Raw genomic sequence first — 26,541 nt, forward strand, 5'->3', positions numbered from 1 at the left:
GATAGAATATATCATTTTGTTTAAACAGGGGTAGGCCCTGAAAGTATTGGCGAAGCCATGGCTTACCAAAAAGTCGATACTCAAGGCAAGATATTACCGTTTTTCATAAACTGCCTAAGAAGAGAACAGGTTAGGCCGGGTGCAAACCCGGAGGAAATGAAAGCACTTCATAGATGGGGTCAGAATATAGCAGACGGGAATCATGATAAACAGGCTTGTATAGAAAATATGTACCGAAGGATCAGAAATGCAGTAATAAAGATACATGAAAGAAGACAGCCAGCACCAGAAGTAGATTCAGACAAACTTGAATCCTCGGGGGAGGAGGACGCACCAGAAGAGACAGGAGGACAAGCACAATTACCAGTTAGAGAAATGATAGCATATGTAGGTAAGGGAAGACCCTATAATAACTCAATGCGTCCGGTACGTCCAGAAAGTAAAAGAGTCTTTCGAACTGCCATGTCAAATCCAAAGACCCCCGAACACCTATTCCAGGCCACTGACAGAATACTACAAGAACGAATGGGGTACCATGTACTCAATTCCATGGATGAACAAGAATTGGCCAGGTCAGCCGTACAATGGACTGACGATCCTGATACATATAGTGATGATGGTTTAGTACAGACTTTTTTAAACCTTTCCCCTGACGAACAGAAATTGGCTGGTATATACATGGTTCAGCATCTCATTACATTATTCAAGGGCCAACATTCTGATCCAAGTCCCTTACCTGATATATTAATAGAACTACTCTCGCCACAATGGAGAGGTTTAGGTACTGACTTAATTAAAGTAATTCTAGAACATCGACACAGGTACAATACTTTTCTGAATACACGTTTTGTTGCAGCTCCACCCATAGACAGAAAAACGTATTACATAGACAGACAGAACCCCTTGCGAGAAGTGCATCCGGTCCAGAATGCCGATAATACGCTCAGACGCGTGTTTGTGTACACGCCCATAACTAAAATAGAATTATTGGAAATGAAAAAATTAGTGCCCAGCCATGACAAAGATCCAGCAGGTTTTCATCGTGAAATAAAAGACATGTTACTCATGGGTGATTACACTTATCCTGACCTTATGAAAATATTGAAAGTACTACTGCCTGCTGGTATTTACGAGAAACTCAAAGAAAAAGAATGGGAAGTTGGAAATGCAAAGATTGATTGGGCTGCATTAGAAAACGAAGAAAACACCCGAGTTCCAGGCCTAGGGCTTGGAGCAAAGTTAAAGCGTTACCAGGATTGTTAGTGCAAGTATTGCCACGTTTATTAGCAACTAAAAAGGAGGACTGGGATGCTATCTCAGCCTGTAAACAGAAACCCGATGAAGACACTAGCGATTTTTATTCCCGTTTTGAGAAATGTTTTGGTATCAATAGTGGCCTAAAAGCAAGTAGCGAGTCATATCCACATCTTTTCGTAACGAAACCAGTCGAAAATTCCCTGCCCCAAGTTAAGAATCGTGTACAGAAAGTCGAGAGCACATGGCAAGCAAATACACCCTCACAAATGTTACAAATGTTACAGTACCACCAGAATAGAATTAGAGAGGAACACGAACACGAACAGAGACGAATGAAAGACACAAAAATGAAAATGTTAGTTGCTCAGTCAGTTCCAGCTGACGGTCAGAAAAAGGGCACGACACAGTCTAATAATACAACAGTTCCCGTTAAAGGGACATGCAACTATTGTAAACAGCCAGGTCACTATATAAACGATTGTGCAGTTTTGAAACATAATCTAGCTACGGGTAAAACTAAAGAGAGACCGCGTCCTCCTAGACAGGACCAGGTCCAACAACAAGTACCACAGCATATCCAACCTATGCAAGCCTCACAACAGACAGTACAGACAGTAGCGGTACCACAGCCCCAACCGATTGCTGCAACTCAACACGCATCACAGCAGATGTACCAGTATGCTCAGACTGATTACCCCGATTATCAGCGATACACATGAAACAGCCTAGAGAGGGAAGTTGGCTTGCCTCTTATCGAGGTTCCTGTAGATCAAGAGGGTCCTTATGTACACAGTCAAGTATTAGGGAAAGACAGAAAGTTTTTAATTGATACAGGGGCAAGCCGAACAACGATAAGTCACGATGAGGTCCCAGGGGCACCCCTCTCAGGCTCACAGAATGTTTCCCTTGGTTTTTCAGGCAAGCCTATTATTAATGAAGTATCGCAACCACTTCCCCTTGCAGTTGGTCCTTTAACACGTACTACAGATTTACTGCTCACAAAGTCATGTCCAGAAAACCTGTTAGGTATCAAGACTCTGAAAGCTCTAGGAGCTGTTATTTGCTGTTCTCCGGAAGGAGTACGGTTGTTTCTACGTGACTTTAAAGGTCACTATGTATTGAGAGATATTGATCCCCGATTACAGAATGTACCTGTACATTTATGGGCGCAAGGCCCCACTGATGTAGGTTGTATGCACATTACACCATATCGAGTCACACTCAAGCCAGGTGTCGTTTTACCACGAATTCGACAATACAAGTTACCCCCCGATGCTGTAGTGGCTTTACTGAAAATCATTGAAGAGCTCATTGCACAAGGAGTGGTTGTGGAAACCAACTCGAATTTATGTAATTCTCCTATCATTCCAATTCTTAAACGTACAGATCCCAATGCACCACCAGTTTACCGATTGGTTATTGATTTGCGCGAATTGAATAAATGCATTGTACCACAGTACCCTGTGGTCCCAGATATCTCATCTCTATTGACAGCCGTTGACTCTAAGGCAACGTTCTTTACTGTAATTGACCTCAAGAACGCCTTCTTTAGCGTCCCAATCAATCCGGAAAGCCAATACTTGTTTGGATTCTGTTTAAATGGACGAAGTTTCAAATTTGCACGCGCACCTCAAGGATTCACAGAAAGCCCCAGCATCTATAGCCAAGCACTGAAAAGACAACTAGACAGTATAGACATGCCTGAAAACACTGCCCTACTCCAGTATGTCGATGACCTACTGATCACCGCCCGAAGTGAACCTGAATGTGAACTAGCGTCACTGACGGTTTTACATTTCCTGGCTGACAAGGGGCACAAGGTATCCCCTTCGAAGCTGCAATTCTGTGTCAGCAAGTTATTTACTTAGGCCACTTGCTGTCCAAATGGGGGAGGCAGCTAACGCCCGATCGCATCCAGTTAATTGCAAACATGTTACCACCCAAGACACAAAAGGAGGTGCGGGCTTTTATAGGCCTCACTTCTTACTGCAGACAATGGATCCCTCAGTATGCATTCCTGGCAAAGCCACTCATTCAGTTAACAACTCAGGAGGCAGCGTCTTCGACTGTCCTCCCTTGGACTCAGGAACATACACAAGCTTTTGACGACTTAAAGAAAGCCTTATGTCAAGCACCAGTTTTAGCGACACCATGTTACAGCAAGCCTTTTACACTTTTTGTCACAGAACGTGAAGGTACTGCATTATCGGTACTCACGCAGGATCAAGCAGGCTCACACAAACCGTGTGCTTACTTTTCTAGTACATTGGATCCAGTAGCCCAGGCTCTGCCTGCGTGCTTAAAATCAGTGGCAGCAACAGCTCTAGCAAACAGACAAAGTGATTCAATAGTGTTAGGACATCCATTGACAGTACAAGTTCCACACTCCGTGGAAGTTCTTCTAAATCGAACACAGACTTAACACTTGACTATAGCAAGATTGACAGGTTATGAATTGACATTATTTCAGCCACACATAGAAATTAGACGTTGCAATACATTGAATCCTGCTACACTTTTGCCATTAACTGAAACAGACCCATTGGCACATGATTGCATTGAAGTCATTACTATCACGACGAAACCCAGACAAGACTTGACAGACACTCCATTACCAGATCCAGACCTGACACTTTATGTGGATGGTTCATGTATGAGAACAAATACAGGAGAATTAGTGGCCGCCTACGCAGTCACAACAGAAACTGAAGTCATAGAAACAAATCGTATTGACATCCTGTCAGCACAAGCAGCAGAGCTCATCGCTCTGACACAAGCCTGTATTCAAGCTAAGAACAAGAGAGTTAACATATACACAGATTCCCGTTATGCATTCGGAGTTGTTCACGATTTCGGTGTCCTCTGGCGAGAGAGAGGTTTTTTGACTTCTCACGGTGCCAAAATTCAACACGGTCCCCTCATTCAAACTCTGTTAGATGCAATACATCTGCCTACAGCGATATCCATCATGAAGTGTAAAGCACATACAAAGGTTACAGATACTGTTTCCCAGGGTAACGACCTGGCAGACCGAACCGCAAAACATACAGCTCAGAATCAGATTCATGCCACTGACCTGACAAAGACAATAGTCTCGACACCGACACCTTGCATGACAGTTAAGGATCCAGCCCTAGATGTAATTGACATACAGACACATGCTACACCAGATGAAATAAAGAAATGGATTGAACTAGGAGGGACCCAGACAGAACAAGGATGGATGACGAAGGGAAAATCTATATGGTTTCTCCCCGACTCTATGGTTCAGGTTATCATTAATACAGTACACAGTCCAGCACATTTAGGAGAAAAAGCCATGTTAGACAGTATTCAACACCTCTGGTTCAATAAACACTTACGAGCAGCAGCCAAACAGAAAGTGCGTACTTGCATGATTTGTTGTCAGTTCAACCCAGGTAGAGGTGTTCCCGTAGAACAAGGTGGTTTTCATCCTCCCGATCACCCTTTTGAAGTTCTCCAGATGGATTATATTCAGATGGAACGATGTCGAGGTTTCAAATATGTCCTCGTAGTTGTATGTGCACTTTCCCGTTGGACAGAAGCATATCCAGTCCCAGATTACACTGCTCCGACCACTGCCAAGCAGCTGGTTCGTGAATTCTTCCCTCGATATGGTTTGCCCCGTGTTGTATACTCAGACAACGGTCAGCCATTCTCGTCCGAGCTTATGAAGCAGGTATCACTCCTGCTAGGCTATCAATGGAAGTTCCACTGTGTCCGACATCCTGAAGCAGCAGGTCTTGTAGAGAGACACAATCAGACCCTGAAAACTCGTCTAGCAAAAATCTGTAAGGAGAAGGGTGTCGACTGGATCGTAGCTTTGCCAGTCGCCCTTTTTTACATAAGGATGGTAGCCCATTCCAGAACAGGGCTATCCCCGTATGAGGTGGTCTTCGGTAGACCACCGAATATGTGGGGGACGCCTTTGCCCATAAAAATTACCGATGTCGATTGTAATATGTTGACAGATTACCTTGCCTCCTTGATGTCTGCACTACAATCATGTCGTTCACAGGTCGCTGCAGCTTTTCCCGACAACACCGAGGTGAAACCGCATGACGTCGTTCCCGGAGATACTGTGCTTATAAGGAATTTTGACAGGAAAAGTCAGTTGGAGCCCAGGTGGCAGGCGCCGAAGTTGGTACTTCTCACCACGAGGACTGCAATCAAGGTCGAGGGCCGCAAAGGGTGGCTGCACTCCAGTCACGTGAAGAAATTTCGTGCATTGCCAGAGACTGACTCACCCTCCCCCTCTAAGGACTGTCCAGATTCTAGTGACTCTAAACTTCCCCTGATAGAGAAAACTCCACAACAGGAATATAAAATGAAATTAAGGTCTAGCAAGTCAGACAGTTTAATTGTTTAAGTTCTCCCCTAGGTGAATCGGTTGAACGTGTTTTCTGACATGTATCCCCTAGACCCCAATAGAGAGAGAGATAGACAGAAACAGCTCAAGAAACGTGAATATTGCAAATCTCTTCACAGCCACTGCATTGTGACTTTATTGGTTATGTTTTTTCTGAGCCTTCTGATTATTGCTGCAAGTGTGCTTCTACACATATACTATCCTATATTCAAACGTGCAAATTCTTCCTTCAACGTCACTGCCGAGCATTCTTTTAGCGAACTGCCCCCACACGAACTGTCTTACAGACTTGCGCTGCGCAACAATACATTCATTAGTATGTTACATCATTCCCATCAGACCAGCAATGCTACTAATTGTTGGATATGTGGCCGACTCCCTCCCTATCAGAAATACAAAGGAGTTCTGCCTCTTTTTCCGTACCCGTTCACACATAATGGGTCCTGTGGTGCATGGTTTAGTTTGATTAATTCCTTGGATTCAGACTCCGTAGTTTACCAGGGTAACTGGGTATGGGGAAACCTGAACACTGTTTTGCATAAAGTATGTTTCCCTGACAAGGAGGGTCTTCCCAAAAGGACAGGAACTGATCTAGAAAACGAAGTATATGGATTAGGTAACTTTACACTTAACCTTATGATTCTCAGTGTTGAATCCGAAGTAGAACCAGTCTTGCCCGCCATGTCCGTACTCCCAGTTAAAGGGGAATTATGTGTCAGAAAAAATGGTTCAGTACACCTGGGTCACAGTAGATGTACTACTGTGATCGAATTCAGTGATAAGGGCAAGTCTACCTTTAAAGCTTCACGTCATTCCTACTTCGTTTGTGGTCATACCGCATATCTACGCTTACCTCTAGATTGGGATGGCACCTGTTACATTGCATTCCTTCTGCCACCTGTTTTCCTAGCTCCTCCTGACTATCATAGGAACACTCATCTAGTACACAATAGACCACAGAGAGATCTCCCGATTGTCGACTATACTGAAACGGCATGGGAGCAATACACAGATTTCAATAAAGGTTTCTTTCCCTACTTAGGTGCTGTCTTTAATAGTAAACTGATACGAAAATTAACTAGAACGCTTGAAGCTGTAGTGAATGAAACTACTTCTGCTCTAGGTAACTTAACAGAGGAGCAGTCTGCTATGCGGATTGTTGTTCTTCAAAATCGTCTCGTCCTTGACGTCATCCTGGCTGATAGGGGCGGAGCCTGTAAGGTCATCGGGTCGAGCTGCTGTGTTTTCATTCCAGAAAACGCGCCATCAGTATACAAAGCTATAACACGTCTTCATAAGATTGCAAGTCTGATACATCAGAATCCAGGCACCTGGACTTGGTCCGGTTGGTTCTGGACAACGTTGTCAGCCTGGGGATGGAAAGTCCTATCCTTCCTAGGTATTGGCCTTCTCATAGTATTCAGTTGTTGCCTATGTCTGCAATGTGGGCCAGCAATTTGCGGCTTGTGCGCCACATCATGTATCCCTCATTCGAGTCCTCATTCGAAACGCCCTAAGAAGAAAGAAGAGCAAATGATGTTACATGAACAGATTGATAGATTAATGAGGATTGATATATCATGAAGGGTCCGTAGGGGACAAGGAGGGAATGAGGTAATATAAATTTTATGATCCATTGTGTCCCCTATCGTAGACCCCAAAGGCTCCATGTACATGCTTCTAGTACATGTAAGTTCCCTCCACAACCTGCCATGAAGACGCAAATACATTTGCGTTCAACGTTAACATGTCCTCTTTCAGATGCACCATGAATAGGTCCGATATTCAGTTCCTAAGTGTGCCTTGCCAACGTCTTTATGTGGTACACTTTTATGATTTCTAGCTCTGGCGAGTTAGGCCCTGATTTCTGCCATCGAGCCTCTTTCTCCCTTCTGCCTCTAAAGGCCGCAGCCTGCTGCTTCCTGACCCTTGACTTACTCCCTGCGCGGCGAGCTGTGCCAGGTTCGGCCAGCCTTGCCTGCCAAGACCGTATTCAACCTTCATGTTATCTGCTCCGCTCCTCGAAAAATACATTCCTGTCTAGTAGTTTAGGTAAACATCCTTCCCCAGCTGCAGAGAAAAGGGCCCGGCCTCACTGTCTCCATGCAAGTAATTCATAGCTTCCGTTACCATGGTAGGCCCATGGCCCCTCACATCTCATGTAGACACGTAGTCGCATATGCACGCACTAGCAGTCAGTATAGAATAGCCTCTGCCCGAGAGACCTTTCCTTCTAGATAATACAGTTCCTCAAATACAAGATATTAGATATGATTTGGGATTAGGTTGTTCTGACATCCCAGACTTCTGTCTCCTCATGAAGGGCTAAATGTCAAGTCCCCTTCACCCTCCAGTTTCCACGTCAATCATACGTCATGCTGCTGCGCGCGCATCTCTGCCACATGTTTTTGCTGACTCTGCAGGATCCTTCTAGGGATCCACCCACTTATGACACCTTTATGTGACGTTTCCAGCACACACCTCCGTGTACGCCCTAGTGCACGCCTTCTGTTACGTATTTCTGTTCTTATCTCGTTTCTCTCAGCTGTTACGCCTTCTGCATTCAAAGCTACTGTATGAAATGACTATATATATGATTCCATGATAATAAATCATTGTGCATGTCCATTGCAATTCCCACCCTGAACCCTCGTGGCGATGGGTCATGCTACCATTGGCTCGAGCCAATTCCTTTGTTAAGGAATAAAACCCTTTTACAACCTCAGATACCACGGATTCTGCCTTCTTATTTTGACTGAGTTATTCTTATTGAACTTTACCGCATAAATTCCGTATGGTTATTTAAAATTAACAAACATAATTGGCTCCGCCCCTATTGGCCAGGATGACGTCAAGGACGAGACGATTTTGAAGAACAACAATCCGCATAGCAGACTGCTCCTCTGTTAAGTTACCTAGAGCAGAAGTAGTTTCATTCACTACAGCTTCAAGCGTTCTAGTTAATTTTCGTATCAGGTTACTATTAAAGACAGCACCTAAGTAGGGAAAGAAACCTTTATTGAAATCTGTGTATTGCTCCCATGCCGTTTCAGTATAGTCGACAATCGGGAGATCTCTCTGTGGTCTATTGTGTACTAGATGAGTGTTCCTATGACGTCAGCGGAGCGCCTGGAGGCGCGGGTAAAAGGCAGGAGAACCTCTCGCGACGCGAGTCGCGCGGGAGCAGCCGGGCTAAGCCCGGGCAAAGGGCGGGCCCTCTACGGCCCTCATCGGACAGAGGAGGACGGGGACGGGCCACCCCCTTTGTCTCTTTCGAGGTAATTTACCGACTTGTATTTCCTGTAACCATGCCTAAGCCCAAAACAGGGGATATGCCCGATAAAATCCCGGATTATATCTTTGCACTTTCTCCATCCAGTTTCCCATGGCTGGATGACTTAAACAGCCTGTGCAAGGTTAAGTACGTTCCAGCAGCACTCTCCCCCACGTTAAAATGCCGCAGCTCATCACTACGTCCAAGGGAGCTGAAATCTCTTCCTGATACCAAAAATATACCTCCTAGGGTTACACCTGCCAAAAGGAAGATCGTTGGGGACAAAGATAACGGGAGTTCTCCTAAATCTCAAACACCTGGTAAACCTTCTCTAAGTCCAATCCCACCTTTAATTAATTCTCCCTTTATTTTGCCACCTGTCGTTAACCTGGACGATCTATCACCATCCTCCCATCAGGCCCTTCTGACTATGATTGAGCATTTGTTCAAATCTTTAATACACCCCTTGATGGACAAAATCACTACGCTGGGAAACAAGCTCACGGGGTTGGAGAATTCCATTGATTCCCTCCTGAAACCCTCAGCCCACGTCGTAACAACTCAATGTTCGTCGACAACCGCCCTTACAAACCTACCCCATCCGATGAAGCGGTGCCTATTCAATTGTCAACCCCCACCTCCTTGTCGTCTATCAATCCCAAAGCCCCCTTGAAATTGACAACACCACGTCACATTCCACCTAAACATGTGCGCACCTCCCATATACACTTACCTCCAGAAGCAGCGCCTTTTGTAATTGTTCTCTCAGGAGTCCCTGAACTAACAAAAGGCAAAGCCGAGAGACAACACGAACTTATGAACAAGGTCAAGTTCTGGCTTTCTAAAAACAGACCTCTGCCTTACCATCTTGATGGCCGAATAATAAGTGTCCGGAGGGTGGGATGGCTTGGACCCCTTAAAAAAGACATCTTGGGGGATTTGATCCTAATTCGATTTAGGAGTAGACACATTGTGCCTTACATGCAGACATGGATACCTCAAATTGGAGATGGACTTATTTCTACCTGGAATCTACATGACTTTTACCCTAACACATCCTACATGCTTTCCCCTAGTCCCTGGGGCATTGATAACAATCCAGTGGGTAGAGGAACCCATTTAAGTAATGTCAGTAGTTTTTCAGTGGCTTTTAATTGTCCTAAACCGTCGTACAACAATTCTTTGTATCGTTACTACTAAATCTTTCAGAACACTGTGACCTACCACGTTACCTAAAGGTTGTGTAAAGCATGTTGAATCCTTTAACTGTGCAATCTAAAGCCATTATGAGATTTATTTTTAAATTGTTTTTTTTAAATTGTATTGCAGTATTTGTCTGTACGCTTTTATGATTTTAAAACCTAAAATCGAATAAAGACATGCAGAGGATCTTGAGGACACAACTCAAGAACTGAGAATGGGCTCAGACAATGTTGGACAGCGCAGCAGAAGTCACAATAGCTTGCAAGAACCTGAAGGGTCTTTTGGAGACAGTGGACTTGAATGAATTCATTCAAGTTGAAACTGCAGATACCAGGGTTAGTTCTCCACATAAGTTAAAAAGGAAAAACACTCTGAATGGAGGGAGACATACCTAGAAAAGTGAGAGCACTCTTTTGGGAGCAACTTTATAAGGGTTATGACATTCTTCTAGCTGAACAAGACTGGCCACCGGAATTTGTCAAGGAGTGCCCATATGGCAAGATATAATTATGCCAGCCTTCTCTAACGATATTCCACTACATTTAAAATATACTTATGCCAGGAAATGGGCAGCAGCCCAAGTTCCAGCATTATACAAAAATCAAGTGGATGGAATGAGGACTCGCCTCACCATAAAATCCAACTAAAAAACCATCTAACTGCACAAAGGCAGTACCCAGTTAAGCAAGAATCTAAAAAAGAGGCCAGGGAGCTATTAGATCAACTTGAATACCAAGGGGTGATTGAAACATGCACCTCATCAATGAACAATCCTTTGTTTCCTGTATCCAAACCAGACAATACATATCGTCTCGTACTGGATTACAGACATCTAAATTCTTGTTGCAAAACATGTGCTGTGCAGAATGCACACAGTACTCCATTAATGAATAACATTATGCGTAAAAAATATAAAACTACATTAGATATTTCGAATGGTTTCTTTTGTCAAAACATTGCACCAGAAAGTAGGAATTTGACCACTTTCTCAATAATGGAGACATAGCGTCACTTCTGTCGTCTCCCTCAGGGATTCAAGAATAGTCCTGGGTTATTCTCAGCAAGAGTAACAGAGTTACTACACACTTATGATGATGAAGCATTGTCATATGTGGATGACATTTATCTGACAGATGATGACTTGGATAGGCATTGAACAGGGTGAACACCATTATACTTGGATTCGCCTCCGAGGGATACAAATTCAATTTTAAGAAATCAAGAATTGTCCATCTCAACGTCCTTTTCCTAAGATATGAATTATCAAGTGAAGGCAAAAGCCTGGCAGCTAACTGTGAGAGTTTCGCCGACACGACCCAACCGAAGATGGTCGCCGGACGGGTCTACGCCGGAAGCGAGGTTGGCGTACCAGGAGTACAAGCGACAACAACCACGACTCCATCCGGCCCCTGGGATTCAAATGGCCGGCTACGCGGGGAAGGAGGCGCGTCTACCGGAGCCGGAATCCCGTGACGAAGACCCGGAAGCCGAGAACGAGGACAGAGAGGAGGACGTGACAAAGACCGCGAATCGCCCGGAGGAGGACAGCGCTCAAAAGAACCACGACAACGCGAGTGAGGGAACCAGAGGAGACGGGATCTCACCGAGCCACGATCACCAGGGACCGTGGCAACAGGCAAGTGACGGGGGAGACTGGGTTTTCTATCAAGAGGTGGTGGACAAGCCGCCTGAGCACTTCACAGCGTTAATAGCCCTTTGCCCCCCCCCCCCCCTCACTTAGGCACCTCACTGTTAGGGACCGGTGTGGGAAGGGCACGTCAACCCTACATCCTTATACAGAAGCCCTGACACTTGTTTTCTTTGTGTGTTTTCCTTTTCTCTTCTGCCCTGCTGGAGGCCGGTTAAAGACTACGCAGACGTGAAGTAACGTGGGACTAGAAGACTCCAGGAGGAAGCAGGCTGTAACCACTCTTAATGCTACTACTTACCTGAACTATTCCCTAAAGAAGCATAATTCTCTGATCCCCCCCCTTTAAGTTTGGATTATTATTTCAAACCGTTATCCTTACAACCTAAGACTCAAATCATCCGGTCTTTAACTGGGATGCTGCCCAGTACATGGATAAAACCGAGCATTTAACCCCGAAGACAGTTAATAAAGCATTCAAACCATACCCTACGATTCGCTCTTACCTTCATACCACCAGGGACCGGGGCGGAGTTCCCCACACTAACTTTATAGAAAAATGTGTGCTGCTCCAACCTCCAAAAACGCTGAGAAACTTACAGTCGATTCTAGGTTTCCTGAATTTTGGAAGAACTTACATTCTAAATTACGCAGAAAGGGTTAAACCTCTCTACGAATTAATCAAACCGGATTTTAAAACCGTAAATTGGACACAAAAACACACAGAAATTTTGTGTTCATTGCAAACAGACATGTTGGCAACTAAACATTTACAAACAGGAGTAAACGTACGCAACTTAGTGATCCGAATAATTCCGGGTCAATGCGGATTCACCTACTTAACTTTTAAAGAAGGTGAAAAAATACCAATTGCATACAAATCGCATTTGTATACACAAGCAGAAATGAAATTCACTTCAACAGAAAAAATTCTGACAGCTTTTCAAACTGCTGTAGCAAAAGAAAGAGCCCTAGCACAGGGGAAACGCATTATGGTTTTAACTCTAGTACCTGCCTTAGAGGCAGTGACAAAAGCTAGCATTCCTACTGCTAAAGCTTTACATCCAAGATGGATACAATGGGTTAATTCACTTTCTGTAACAGAAGTTGAATACGTTTTTGATCCTTATTTAAAAACACAAGCATTTCTACAATACGAACAAGAATGTCCTCTGCCTTCTGAAATTCTTCCCTTGACCAGTATGAATGTGTAATTTATATTGACGGATCAGCTCTACCCGCTTCGGGGGTAAACAAGCCTATAGTGTGGCGTGCGCGATCGTTAAAGGTCGTTGGCAAGATGGCAAATTCAGACCAATGGTCACTAAAACTCAATCCTTAGGAGATTATACAGCTCAGCGAGCTGAACTACAAGCATTCAAGATGGCACTTGAGAATATTGATCGCGAATTCCCCACACTCATAGTGTGTGATTTGTTTTATTGTGTTTAATCTTACAATGAATACTTGCAAAACTGGCTTCAAAACGGTTTCAAAGATACAAAAGGTGGCACATTCAAGCATAAAACGCTTTGGGAACAAGTAGTTCAGTTATGAGAAGGACTACAAAACAATCATGTGATACATACGCTGAGTCATCAACGTGATGGCGTTAAGGTCGAAGGGAATTCATTGGCTGATGAAGCCACAAAGGGGGCTGTGCAAACGGCTTCCGTAGCTGCAATGACTCGTTCAAAAACGAAAATAGACAGTGAAATAATGCTGGCTGTCAATGCTACATGCAAAGACAGCGATGCAGCGTTACCTCAAAAATTTCCATTCAAATGCTCATATATAATTGATGCAAACAGCGTTCCTTTTGATCGAATCCCTGGAGTGGGGGATAGAGTAATTCCAAACAGGAAACGTAGGGTAGCTTTGATTTACGAAGCACATCTAGGAAAGGGTCTGATACATCAGGGGATCTCTAAAACGATATTAGAGTTAAAACAGATATACTGGTGGCCAGGAATGAATGCACACATTCACATATTTATAATTAACTGCAAAGACTGCAATAGAGATCGCAGCACAGAACGCCACCAGATTCCTGACTATAGTATAGCCAGCCCAGTACAGACACCGTTGTTAGACAGCATTAGACTTTCTACACGCAGGCGTCCCTGTGGACAAAGGCGGTCCCATAAATATTAAGACATGGTTCATTTGGATGGGCCTCAGTGCTCGGCTGACGCTCAAATTGTTATAAAAGATTTGCGAGTCTTTATCGGCACATACGCAATCGGCACGCTACATTCTGACCAGGGTCCTGCGTTTAGCTCTTGAGCTTACAAGGAGGCCATGGCCAATTTGGGCGTTGCATTGCGGTACTCTTCTCCATTCCATCCTGAGGGAAATTCGGTTGTGGAAAGAAAAAAACGGGACATAAAGTAATCTATAACAGCTAGGGTATTAGGTTCGGGTGACGGGTGGGTCAAACATCTAATAAGTGTCCAAAGTAGTCATAACAACTTGCCAAGAAGTTCTCTAGGGGGTATCACTCCATATGAGGTCCTTTTTGGGACAAGAATGTTGGTCGCGGACCTTGATTGTCAGACATCAGTGGTGGACCAAAAGAAATTTGATATCAAAGATCATTCGGCTGTTTTACAGGACTTAAATGCACTAAGAACAAAACAAAGCAACGCGTTCCTGAAGCCAACCACCACTGGGGAAAAAACGACTGTCCCAGGAAGGCTTGTCTGGATCCCAAAGCTTGGTGATCTATTCAGAGAAAAGATCGCGGACAAGAAGGAATTTGGGCCTTCTTACAGATAACCAGGACCTGTTCTAGCAATCCACGGATCAAGAACAGTTTTACTACTGCCCCTTGCTGGTAAAAAGGAGAACAGGTTTGTGTCCATCGACCTGATTAAACCACACTATGTGGCCGATACTAAGCAGTAGGCCAAGTGTACTCCGACCAAGTAGTAGACACACTCCTCTAGCTACTATCCAAGAGTTTCAAACTGAGAGACTCATCACCTTTGAGGAATCTGCATTTCAAAAAGAAGGACTATGCAACAAAGCTATGGAACTTGTACCTCTTGAAACCCAAATAGCAGTTTGTCAAGAAACACCTGTCTACAATGAAGTAACGATCAAGAAGTTCCAGCGATTTCAACAAATCCTGATGCAATCTCAACAATTGACAGAACTACCTCTGGCTATTTCATTGACTTTGATACGTTTTCTGAGGATCCCAGCGAACCGGAAACAACGCCAGCAAAAAAAACTTTCCAAGAACAAGTAACTGACCTTTTTCATCACCTGGAAAGACTTATCTGGTTTCACCATGAATTGTGTTGGGAATACTTTTTCTTTTGCTTTGGTAGACTCTGGTAATAACTCTGAGTATGCTGATACAAGTAAGAACATCTACTTACTCCTCAAGCCACACAAATCATCCAATTGTGAACAAAGAGACTTGTCATCAGTGAACATCACAGCCGTTCCTATACCTGGTGGTATAGCTTGGGACAAAAGAGAATATGACATTTTTGGCCCGTTGGAGCTGTTGAGGGTTCAACACCAGTTCAGGATTTCATTAAGTGACTTTGTTTCACGTAATACATTTTCTGATGATTGGGACTTCGAGACGGTTAATAACATGATGTCTGATCTAGAAATGTCAGCAGTTTTCACAAATCATGAATATTTAGAAGGCTCATCAGACTATGAACAAATGTATTGTTATAACCATTATGGCCATCATTTCTTGCACAAATCTGCAAATCCTAGAAATGTATTAATGAATAACCAATGGGAACATTGTCCTACGACACCAAAGGGTAGCTCAATCCCATTTGCTATGACATTTCCATACTTTTCAGGGTTCAATGTATCCAATGCAGAATCGTTTTACTTTAAAAATGTAAACAAAACAGGAATGAAAAGTATGTTAACGAATACCAAACAGATTTATTCTGCAGCCTTTTATGCCCGATTGTCTGGACTAGGTTTCGACTTTTGGAAAGACAACATTGAGACAAAAACTGTCCGGGGTACAAAAGATTGGCAAGTGCAGGGGGTAGAAGCTTTATTTAGAGCCTGTATCATCCCTGAACAAAGTATGTTTTTGAATGACACTGTCCAACAGACTTATTGTCTTGGGTTAGCCAAGATCAAACACATGAACAATCCATCCATACCTACACCTATACCTGATAGCAATAACACTTCAGAGGGGGAGGTCGACGTACATACTATTTTGCTGCACAACAGAACAGATCCAGATTGGAAAAAATGGTTAATCTGGCCCACAGACACAAACAACTGTCAAGATCGATTCCTGAACAAAACACAGGGGTTCACATTCAATGGGCCAGACCCAAGATATGTTCAAATACAGTATCCTGGAACAGTAACAACATACAGTGTAGGGAAGCTCTGCCTTGATTGGCTACATAGATCTACACTTAAGGATGTAAAGCAATACTTATCTTTACTTAAAGATGGTGCTGATCTTAGGGAATTCTTGCTAGGACCAAAAAATCCGCGTCATAAATGTTTTATATATGCCGGTATATATGCTGCTTATAATGAAGCATGGAAGATTACGCAAGCAGAGACTGCTGAAAGAATACGAGAAATTGATTGTATTAACTTAGAGAAAACTCTTTCTGTAGTTGACAATGGGTTAACGACTCTGTCATCCAGGATATATTCATTGGACAGCATAGTGTCTTCTGCCATAAACATCATGGAACAGGACATGGTCATGCTGCAACGTGGTCAGTCGCAACTACATTCTATTATGCTATTATGCTTGACGTTGCAAAACCTTCGTTCAGGCTATGTGCCTTGGCATTTAATCAATAACACGTCACTGTTTTCAGAATTCAATCTAGCTGATAAACAGATCAACTGGCACAGAGGGGAGCAGAGTATACGGTGCTGAGCATTGAAAAACTGGAATGATTGCCATTTGCGGCAGCAGAGAAACCAGCTACTGAATGGATAATACATGGAACAATCTCTCTGCCTGTTACAATTTTCCATTTCCAGTATTGCCTAAAACACATACCAGCAGGCACATATGAAAGGTTTGGTAAAGAATACATCAAGACATCCTGGGAATTACCGTACACACACAGATGTTGGGGTGGTGGACGTGAAGTGTTTCGTAGCGGTAAAAACTGTGAAAACGCACTAAGCGGTTCTCTCCTTTGTCAGGGTATAAACTTACTCGGGCCTGCGATGGTTCTTCTAACAATTTATCCTGCCACCTGTATGGTTCACCAGCTACAGTGATTGAAACAATTTTGGGACAACTTTCAAATGAAAGTTACCTCAAGTTGAACGCCCACAGCTGCTGTGGCATGTTGCCAGGTATACCATATCTAGTAACTGTGACAGCCAGGGTCACTTGCTGTATGCAAGTATTGTTTCCTTAAACCAAGACAGACAGGGAGTCGCCGTTATGGCCTTCACTGAACATCTCTTCTATACGAATTTATACTTTAAGCAGAATGAAAGCCATTCTTTTGCAAAAAACTGTGCCACTGACCTCGGCCAAAGAAACATATGATCTACAAGTCGCAAGGACTTCTGCCAAGATACATGCCCTCGTAACTACCAACTGCCCTATACATTCCTCGGAAATGTTAAGTCGTATCTTAAACATGTCTGATACGAGCGGTATTGTACATCTATTTAAAAACGTATGTTCCGGACTGTTAGCACCTTTTCAAGCAGTCCTCGGAATATTTCCAAACTTCGTGCAGTCTGTGTTTGGCGGACTGACCCTCATTTTAGGACTCGTTGCAGGGATGCTATTTTTGCTCCTTCTGCTACGATATGGCAAGACAAGTCACCAGCGTCACTCTAAGAACCATAGAGAGAGCTCTAGTGGAGCTGAAGTGTCGTGAGCGCATCGTCCAAATTTTGGGATTATCTCGTGTACGAGAATTAAATACCACATGGTTTCTGTCATTCAGACAATCTGGCAAGATTGCATCTTACCTGTCCTACGCTGCCTGCTATGCGGAGAAAAATGCGTGCTTGACATATGTCTGACACTTCCATCAGTTATGCCAACGGATATTGATACTTTGCTGGACCCGGTAACGGCCCATGTACAGTGTTGTCCCCAGCGTCTACCAATCCTGATGACGGCATTCATTGAGATCTCACAGACGCAAAATGCTGATGCTTAGGTACGAGAGGAAACTGCAGGCACACAGGTAACATCCGATTCGAACATTGCTAATGCGAACAATGCTGACAGCGATGCTTCACATCTGTGTGCGGTTAGTCTTCTGGTCGAGGTAATCCAACTATCACCTACAATGATAAATGATTTTTTTATGGAATTAGAAGATTTCATGTTTTCTCCCAGCACTAGCACTGACATTTGAGTTCGGCACACAGTGTCGAGAGATTTTGAATTTGACCTTCATTTTTCATAACAAGAGACTAACTTTAAAACTTTTTCCTATGATACATTTTATTTCTCCAAATTTGTATTTTTCATGTTTGGTACAAGTAATCTGCCGAAAGTCGAACTATTAATAGAGAACAAGAATTCTTTGAATACTTCCAGAGACAATATATGACTATTGTCCCCAAAACAAACAGTTTTATGTAAACCTGACATGAAATGGTATCTTCTGTATTTACGAGCCATTTCATAAATGTATATTTTCATGATTCATTCAGTTAGCATTCAAATGTCGAATATATGCTTAGAATGAAACATTGCTTTAATGTGTACAGCAACTATGCAGCCATTATGTGTACAACCCTTTTTTAATGCATTTTTATGTGTTTCGGGTGGTTTTTCACTCTTCGTGTGTAGATATGTTTTCCATATGTTAAACATGTTTAGAATTTAGTAACGTCGTTGTGGCCGCGTGGGCGGTCGTGTGGGTATGAGGGAACACAAAAATGGGAAAAGGGGTGTATTTGATTTGACTTTTTTTATTTCACAACATTTTGTTATGTGGACCAATACAAACAAGAAGAATATATAAATCAATAGGTCCTCTCCTCGAGGTCTGGGCCGAGACTGTCAGGGTCTTCTGGGTCTCTCTCTCTTGTTTTTTCTCTTGTGGCCGTCGGATAAAGAAGGGAGAAAGAAAAGAAGAAAGAAAAAAAGAATGGTTGTGTCAATGTCTGCTTTTTCAGTCGTCAGGGTTGTGCTACCTTCACCAAAGACCAAAGTGTAATAAAGGTGGTTGGTGTGGGGATTCTTCTTTATTGACACACCTGAGTGCCCTATCTCCCTAGAACTCCCCACCGCCCCCACCAGAACGATCTCCCTTAGAGGTACTCGCCTCAGGCCACGACCCGTGGCGTCAGGACCCAGGGCGTCTTCTCCCTTCTCTAGACCGCCGGGTATGCTCGCGGTGTACAGTGCTTCTTTGGCGTCCAGCTGTGCTGATCCCTTAGCGCCGCCTCCTCCTCCGGTCTCCGCCTTACTCCATTCCTCACTCGTCTCCCGCATGCCTCCTCCGATGCTGTCCTCCTCCTCGCTCCGCTCCTCGCTTTTCTCCTGCACGCCTCCTCCGATGCTGTTCTTCTTCTCCTCGCTCCACTCCTCGCTCGTCTCTCACACGCCTCCTCCGATGCTGACGCACACTGGTTCCTCTCCCGTCCTCCTTTTTGGATGTTCCCATTCCGCATACGTCACTGGCCCTCCTTTTTGGCTCGCTCGGCTGCTAGACCGCTGCCTGCTTCCATTGGGAACGGTGTCAGCTTGCTCTTCTCCCACTTCCGGTCCGCCCCTTGTAGTTCCTCCTCACAGTCGTACATAAGAAAGTGGAGTGGGTGTTGTGTTCGATTTTAGATTCCGAATGAATTTCCCGATTTATGCCCCTATATAGGTACAATTTGCATTGCTCTTATTTAGGCATAGAAATCCAGTCCTTATTTAGGCATAGTCCTTGCTACCCAAATACAGGCATGGCTACTTCCATCCGTTTATCTATGTCACAATGATTTCTTGGAAAACCAGCCTCTTAAGCCGTTAGGGACTTCCCCTTGCTTGGATATTGATTTCTCTAAGAACTCATTTATTATGCATTAACATCTATTCCTTAGGGGTTCATTCATATGCCCGACTTTTACATCAATTCTGGCATTCCTAAACACCTTCAAGGTATAAATATACCTTCACTTGCTATGGCAAAGCCCAGTGTGGTTCAGTGCAGTTCGACTACCTACTTGCACGACGCAGCTCGCTACAGCAAGTGCTGAAGGAAGCCAACTCTCCAGCTGAAGCACTGACTGGAAGCTGTCCTCCTCCTGCCGAGAATCCAGCTCCAGTGTTTCTGAATCCCCTTGCAGGGTGTTGGGTAATCGAGTCCCGGGAAAGAGATACCAACCTCTCTCATTCTAAGGTATAGAGCTGATTAGAAACTAGAGAAACTTTTGGCAATTCTTGGCAAAACTAAACCTATGCTAAAGACAGCACCTACTTCTTCCCTCATACTAGACCTAGGTTAGGTACACTGGGGTAGGTGTATTTTAGAAGCACCAGTTGAGTATTTTAGCCTGTGTTATTTATGTATGTATTTTTATACATGTCATAGCAACAGACAATGTTATTACAGTATTATTTTATATAACTGTTTACGCTGTATGCATTATACTTCACATTCTGTGTAACGATTGTAGCAGTTCACCTCTCTTGCATGAGAAATAAGACTGTTCAATTAACCCTTTTATTGAAACGCCCGTCTCTCTATTTCTATGCAACTCTGTAGAAACAAAGCATGCATGATTGACTGAGTGAAATAGTTATCTATTGTTTCCACGACTCTGAAGATATTGTTCCGGTTCTAGGGGAAACAAAGTTGTCATGTTTATGCGGTTGTCAGAGACTAATCCCTTCTTGTTTACTCGAGAAAGTTTCTAGTGACCTCTGAGTTAGCTGGCACACACAAATAAGTTTAATATACTCGATAGAGACATATTGACCTCAGTCCTATGTCAAATCTATAGTGTACATTATTCCAATGCGCAGAGCCTATTGGGAATATAGGAACTACACTACGCTCCTATTCTGAATTGGTTAAATGAGTGGGTATCCAATCATATTATTTTGACCCCATTGTAAGTTGGCTTTAGGGACAGTGTAGGGACTGTGGACCAGGTGTTATGTCTGCAATTACTATATTGGAAATACATTTAGTTGGGTGGAATCAGATTGTATATCATTTTTGTGGATCAATGATCTGCCTTAAACCTTGTCCCTAGAGATTTGCTGTGGAAGACCCTAAGGGAGATAGGGGTTACAGGGTACCTTTTAGAAATCCTTGCTCGATTCCATCTGAATAACCATGCCCGGGTTAGGTGTGGACCACAGGGAGGATTGGCAGATCCCATAATGGTTGTCAGAGGTGTTAGACAGGGGTGTGTGCTAGCCCCAACTATTTTTCTTTTGTATATTAATGATCTGATCTTGCAATTGGACCAACGGGTGGGAGACTTTCCATGGCTGGCGCGGGGGTCAAGATCCCAGCCCTCTTGTTTGCAGATGACACCCTTCTACTATCCAAATCCCCTAAAGGGGATACAGAAACATTTGGATGGTTTTGGGTGTTTCTGCAGGCAACATTGGCTAGAGATCAACCTTGGCAAGACCAATTTTATGGTTTGTAATCTATGTCCAACTAACTTTGCCAATCCGACATTAAACGGATCAACTTTGGAAAGAGTACAGGTGGTGTTTGAATACCTGGGAGTTACACTCACAGAGAGGTTTGATTGGACACCCCATATTCGGGTTTGAGGCCTCAAACTAGAGAAGATTTGTTGTGGTATTTTGAAAGCACACAAGCCTCGTCTTTCTGCCTTGTGTCTCCCGCACGTGAGATTTATAAAAGCCAGGCATTGGGGGCTTCATTGTATGGTGGAGAACTTTGGGGCTTTCAAGATTCCCATTAAAGAAATAATTGTGAATCGTTTTGCAAGAAATCTTCTTGGATTGTCATTAAGCAATCCACGTGCCCCTTATGCCTTGACTGTGGCCTCAAATAGATTAATGATCTGGTGGGCTTGATGTCTCTTTTGTTTTGACGAAGGTCGTGGGTTACACCTGAATTCTGTTATTTTCGAATGGCTGTTGAAGAGGTTATTAAGCAACCTGGGGCATTTAGAATAACCTGGCTTTTTGTCAATAAAGGCCTGTTTGGGTCAGATTGAGTATTTTAATTTGTGGTCACCTCATGGCAATGCTGGGTTGGTCTCTCAATCTGAGCTAATAAATGCCTACTAGCAATATACTGATAGTCATGTTTTATGTTCAGTAAGGGCAGGATCACTCACTGATTATGTTTTAGCTTTTAATACTGATTACTGTTTGAAAATGATTTGGATGATATCGAAGCCCCATTCTCAAAGACTTTATAAGTAAACTTTTGCCTAGGGATCCTTCCTTAACGTTTTTTCACAGCCAAATGGAATCACAACCCAAATGACAGTGACTACATTTGCCCATTCTGCCCCCAGGCTGAAGAAACATCTGAACAGGTCATATTTTTCTATCAAGTAGTGAGAATCATGTGGATTCGCCTTGTCTGAAATAACCTTGGGACAGGGAGTTTTAGGATTGCATCTAGGATTCCTAAAAGCAATACCAATCAATGCATTGTTTTTTCTGTTTCACAGTTTTTGATACTGAGGTAGAGGCATAGACAGAAGCTTTTATCTAACTAGTGGATGCCTTCTACCTAGAGTCTTAACGTATTGGATTATAAGATTTTAATTTTAAAATGTTTGTGTATTTATGCTTATCTGATTATGTATGAATTTGGGCATTTTATGAAATGGAGTCCTGTATCCAACTCTTGTGACCTACCGCTTTCTTAGAAGGCAGGCCTGCCTGTGCTCACCTGACTCCTGTGTCCAACTTGTGTGAACAGGCGCTTTCTCAGAAGACAGGCCTGTGCTCACCTGACTCCTGTATCCAGCTTTTGTGAACAGACGGTTTCTCAGTAGGCAGGCCTGTGCTCACCTGACTCCTGTATCCAACTTTTGTGTACAGACGCTTTCTCAGAAGGCAGGCCTGTTCTCATCTGACCCCTGTTAACAAAAGATTTACCAGCATGGAATATTTCACACACTGCAGCAGACTCACTAAAACTGGATTTGTGGTTTTAGGAAGAAAATACGCACATCCAAAAAGCAGTATCTCTCATATGATTTAATATTAGCAAGAACTTTTATATCCGGCATCGGTTTATCATACCATATCTATCTTGCTCTAAAACAGAAGAGAACATTATGTATTCTTTCAATACACGTTGAAGCGTTTCAGGTAGGGCAAGCAGCAAAATAATGAGAGAGGGGTGGGAGGGATGGGGCAAGCAACAATAACACAGGAAGCATGTCGGAGTAATGGGGCAAGCAATAAAAGAATGCGAGGGGTATGTAAGAGATATGGGCAAGCAACAATAACTCCAAAGGCAAGCGATAGGGATGAGGCAAGCAAACACAACGTCAAAGTGGTGCATGATGGACAGTGCAATCCCCTTCTATCTGGGAGAGACTGGGAAGGCAAGTAACAACGCACGGGGTAGGTGGAAGGGACAGGGTAAGAAAGCAATTATGCTGTAGAGGGGCAGGAGGGAAGGGCCAAGCAAACAGCTATGTAGGAGGGACGGGGAGCAAACAGCACTTGAGGGGATGGTTGGGATAGGGCTAGCAACCACCAAAAATGCAGGTGGGACAAGGCAAGAAAGAACAATGTGAGAAGAGGCAAAGAATGGAACAGGAGAGCACAAGCAACCATGTGGAGAGCAGGTCGGGGGGAGACGACCTGCATACACTTGCACTTTTATGGAGCACTACAACAAAGAAAAAAGTAGCTCGAAAAGTCCGAGCCGTGGAAGGACTCTGAGCAAAGAAGCAGTACTTGGGCCAAGCTCCAGAGTAAGTACAAACACACGGAAAGGAAGTGAAGCCAGCACACAAGACCTAATAATGTGTGTGTCTTAAATTTAAGAGGGATCACCAGTTGGAATACCAGTGATCTGCATAAAATTAGAAGGCATTTACACAAGATCTAGCATACTCAATGTGGACAGAGTCTTAAAATTGCACACCCTTTGCCTTTTTAATATGCATACATGCTTCCCCTTGAACGTGTCCGCTACTGACTCCTAGAAAGGATTGGATGAGCAGCCATGCAAGTCGTCTCCTCTGGTGCAATGAAATTCATTTGGCTCCCACCAATGGACTTTTGTTCTAGCTATTGGCTATCATTGTATCAAGTAAACGCAGAGCTGTTGGAATTCTTCCATCCTGTCGCCGTGGCATTTTTTCTTTTACAATATATTTACCACAATTGCCATGTACTGCAGCAAAAATGGCATAATTTCCAGAATTCACATAAATAATAGTTTCTACCTGAAACATATCAAAGGTTGCTAAAAAAAAACATGTGTTGCTGGGCAGCAATCCACCCTACAGAAAGTTTAACTTTTACAGGCGGATTGCTGAATTCATTTGTTACATTAATGAGGCAAAGCGTTTGCTCAGGCAGTGTTATTGAGTACTACAATGTCAAAATAGCAAAATAATACAGTCTCTGAATATGTCGCATCATGCAGCACGATTTACATTTTGTTGCTGTATACTTTAGTAAGTCCTGTCTCGTAGTTTGGGCCTCCATTGCTTCACTGCCTTCCACTCTTTGAGTCTTAAACCTCACTTAAAATACGACTTTCAAGCAACAGTCATTGCAGAAAAAACTGACGAATGTGAAAACATCGAGTTCTCCTTGAACCTGTAAGTCTGCGTAAATGAGCCGTGTTAGAGGGATTTATTTACTCAGATGTTTTAAATTGAAGATTTTATACAATCCGAAACTAAAGTGAATAATGGAATCTGAGATTGAGTGAACTTTGTACTACAATGACACTGAAGTTATATTACATTTACACTGGATTGACTCTACTCTTATTCTTTGCAGTTAAGAGCCACAACCCTTTAGTTCGAGCGATAAAACTCTCCTACACCAATGAAGACTTTGAGATGAAAAAATTGTTGTTCAACATGCTTGTGATCCTTTCTAGGGATCTGCCTTGTATTCAGGTACAGTAAAGAACACCTTACCTTATTTACTTTGTATTACGCAGTTTTAGCGGTCTTCCAGGAACTATGTGAATTTAAATAAATCGGCCAGTTTTAGAATCAATTGTGTAATCTCGATTCACCAATAAATTTGCACCCCTGTGTATAACATTCCAATGTGTCATTTATGGGTGCAGAAATAATATAGTGAACACCTAAACATTGTACAGGCAATTTTGCATGCTGGAAACAGCCGTGAACTATTACAGTTAGAGTCAGGAGTAAGTGTCTTTTCAGTTGGAACACGAATATCATGGGTTTGTAGGGAAAAGCGTTTTCTCCAGGTGGAAAAAGTTGTGTAATGCACATTATTGAATGATGTTCTTCATGCAGAAATGTCCATAAGAGTAAATGTGGTGACATAGGCGTAGTCTTGGAAAACTGTGACAGTCCTAGATTTCAAGGAATTAATCTGGGATACTTTGTGTTAGAAATTGGGTTTCTGGTTGGCAGAGATATGCACGCTGGCCAAGCAGGAACCACAATCCTAGTCAGGGTAAGCCAGGTGCACACCAGACATTAACCTGTGCTCACCCTCTGGCAGCTTGGCACAGAGCAGGCATGCTCAATGTTGGACTTGGCCCTTTTTGCAGGGTCATCCCTGAATATTTTATGCCTTTCTCCTAGCCTTTTTTCTGACATGGTGTTGGTGGTTTTAGGACTCTGGGCACTTTAGCACTGCTGTCCAGTGTAAAGTGCATGTGCTCTCTGTGGTAAATATAATAAGATTGGTCTACACCCGTTTGGCAAATTTAATTTACCCGTAAGTCCCTTGTAAAGTGGTATCTCCGATACCCGGGGCCAGTAAATTAAATGCTACTGGTGGGCTTGCAGCTCTTATTGCGCCACCCACCAAAGTAGCCTTTCAACCCTGTCTCAGGCCTCTGTCATTGCAGGGCCTATGCGCGCAGTGTTACTGCCGCTGTGACGTGACACCTAAAGTGTGTGCCATCTCAGTGACCCCCCTTTTACTGCATGTCAGTCACCCATAAGGTAGTCCCTAGCTAGCCCTATGGGCAGGGTGTATTGTAGGTAGAAGGTAGGACATGTACCTTAAGTGTGTGACATCTCCTGGTAGTGACAAACTGCCATTTTGGTTTCTTCACTGCTGTGAGGCTGCCCTCTCATAGGAATGCATTGGGGATGCCCTGATAAGTGTTTCAGTGGAAATTCCGGAAATGAGAGGAGCAGGGTGGTCAAGTTTGGTATATTTGGAATGGTAATAATAAATGCTGTGCAATGGTGTGCACAGATTTATTATCACTATTATAGAAATGCCAATTTTAGAATTTGGCATTTCTGTGTGCTATGTGTCTGCCTGCCTGATGTGGATTGCATGTCTGGCTTTGGAGTGACAGGGGCTGGTGAGGTGTGTGTGGCTCCAGGGAGGGCAGGGTGAGTCAGCGCTAGGCTGAATGGGAGATCTGCATTTGGAGTAGTGGGAGGAGTAGTCCCCTGACCCTGAATATGTCTGTGCCTGCCTGGGTGAATGCTTGATCCGGCCGCCTGTGGTGGTCTGATGACTGAGCCCCCACCTGACAATGGGGAAGAGAAGCCCTGTAAACAGAGTACTCCAAAACCCCCTCGACCAGTTCAGGCTGGTTCCCCCAAGCCCTGTGCCAAGGGCAGACAAAGGAAAAGGTTGTATAACTATTGGGGCTGTGACCCCAGGTAGTGTGTGTGTTTTTT

At 43.5% G+C, this 26,541-nt stretch overlaps 1 protein-coding gene across 1 annotated transcript in view; it reads left to right on the forward strand.

Annotated features, from left to right (window-relative positions):
• The window catches only part of CFAP69 (cilia and flagella associated protein 69), a 552,009-nt gene that overhangs the window by 241,060 nt on the left and 284,408 nt on the right, over positions 1-26,541 (forward strand). The window contains exon 11 of the mRNA XM_086941791.1: positions 24,692-24,813. Within this exon, the coding sequence (XP_086797917.1) occupies positions 24,692-24,813 (122 nt within the window). The remainder of the gene's footprint in view (positions 1-24,691; positions 24,814-26,541) is intronic.

Source organism: Lissotriton vulgaris, chromosome 10, assembly GCF_964263255.1.
Source record: "Lissotriton vulgaris chromosome 10, aLisVul1.2, whole genome shotgun sequence".
Classification (NCBI taxonomy): Eukaryota; Metazoa; Chordata; class Amphibia; order Caudata; family Salamandridae; genus Lissotriton; species Lissotriton vulgaris.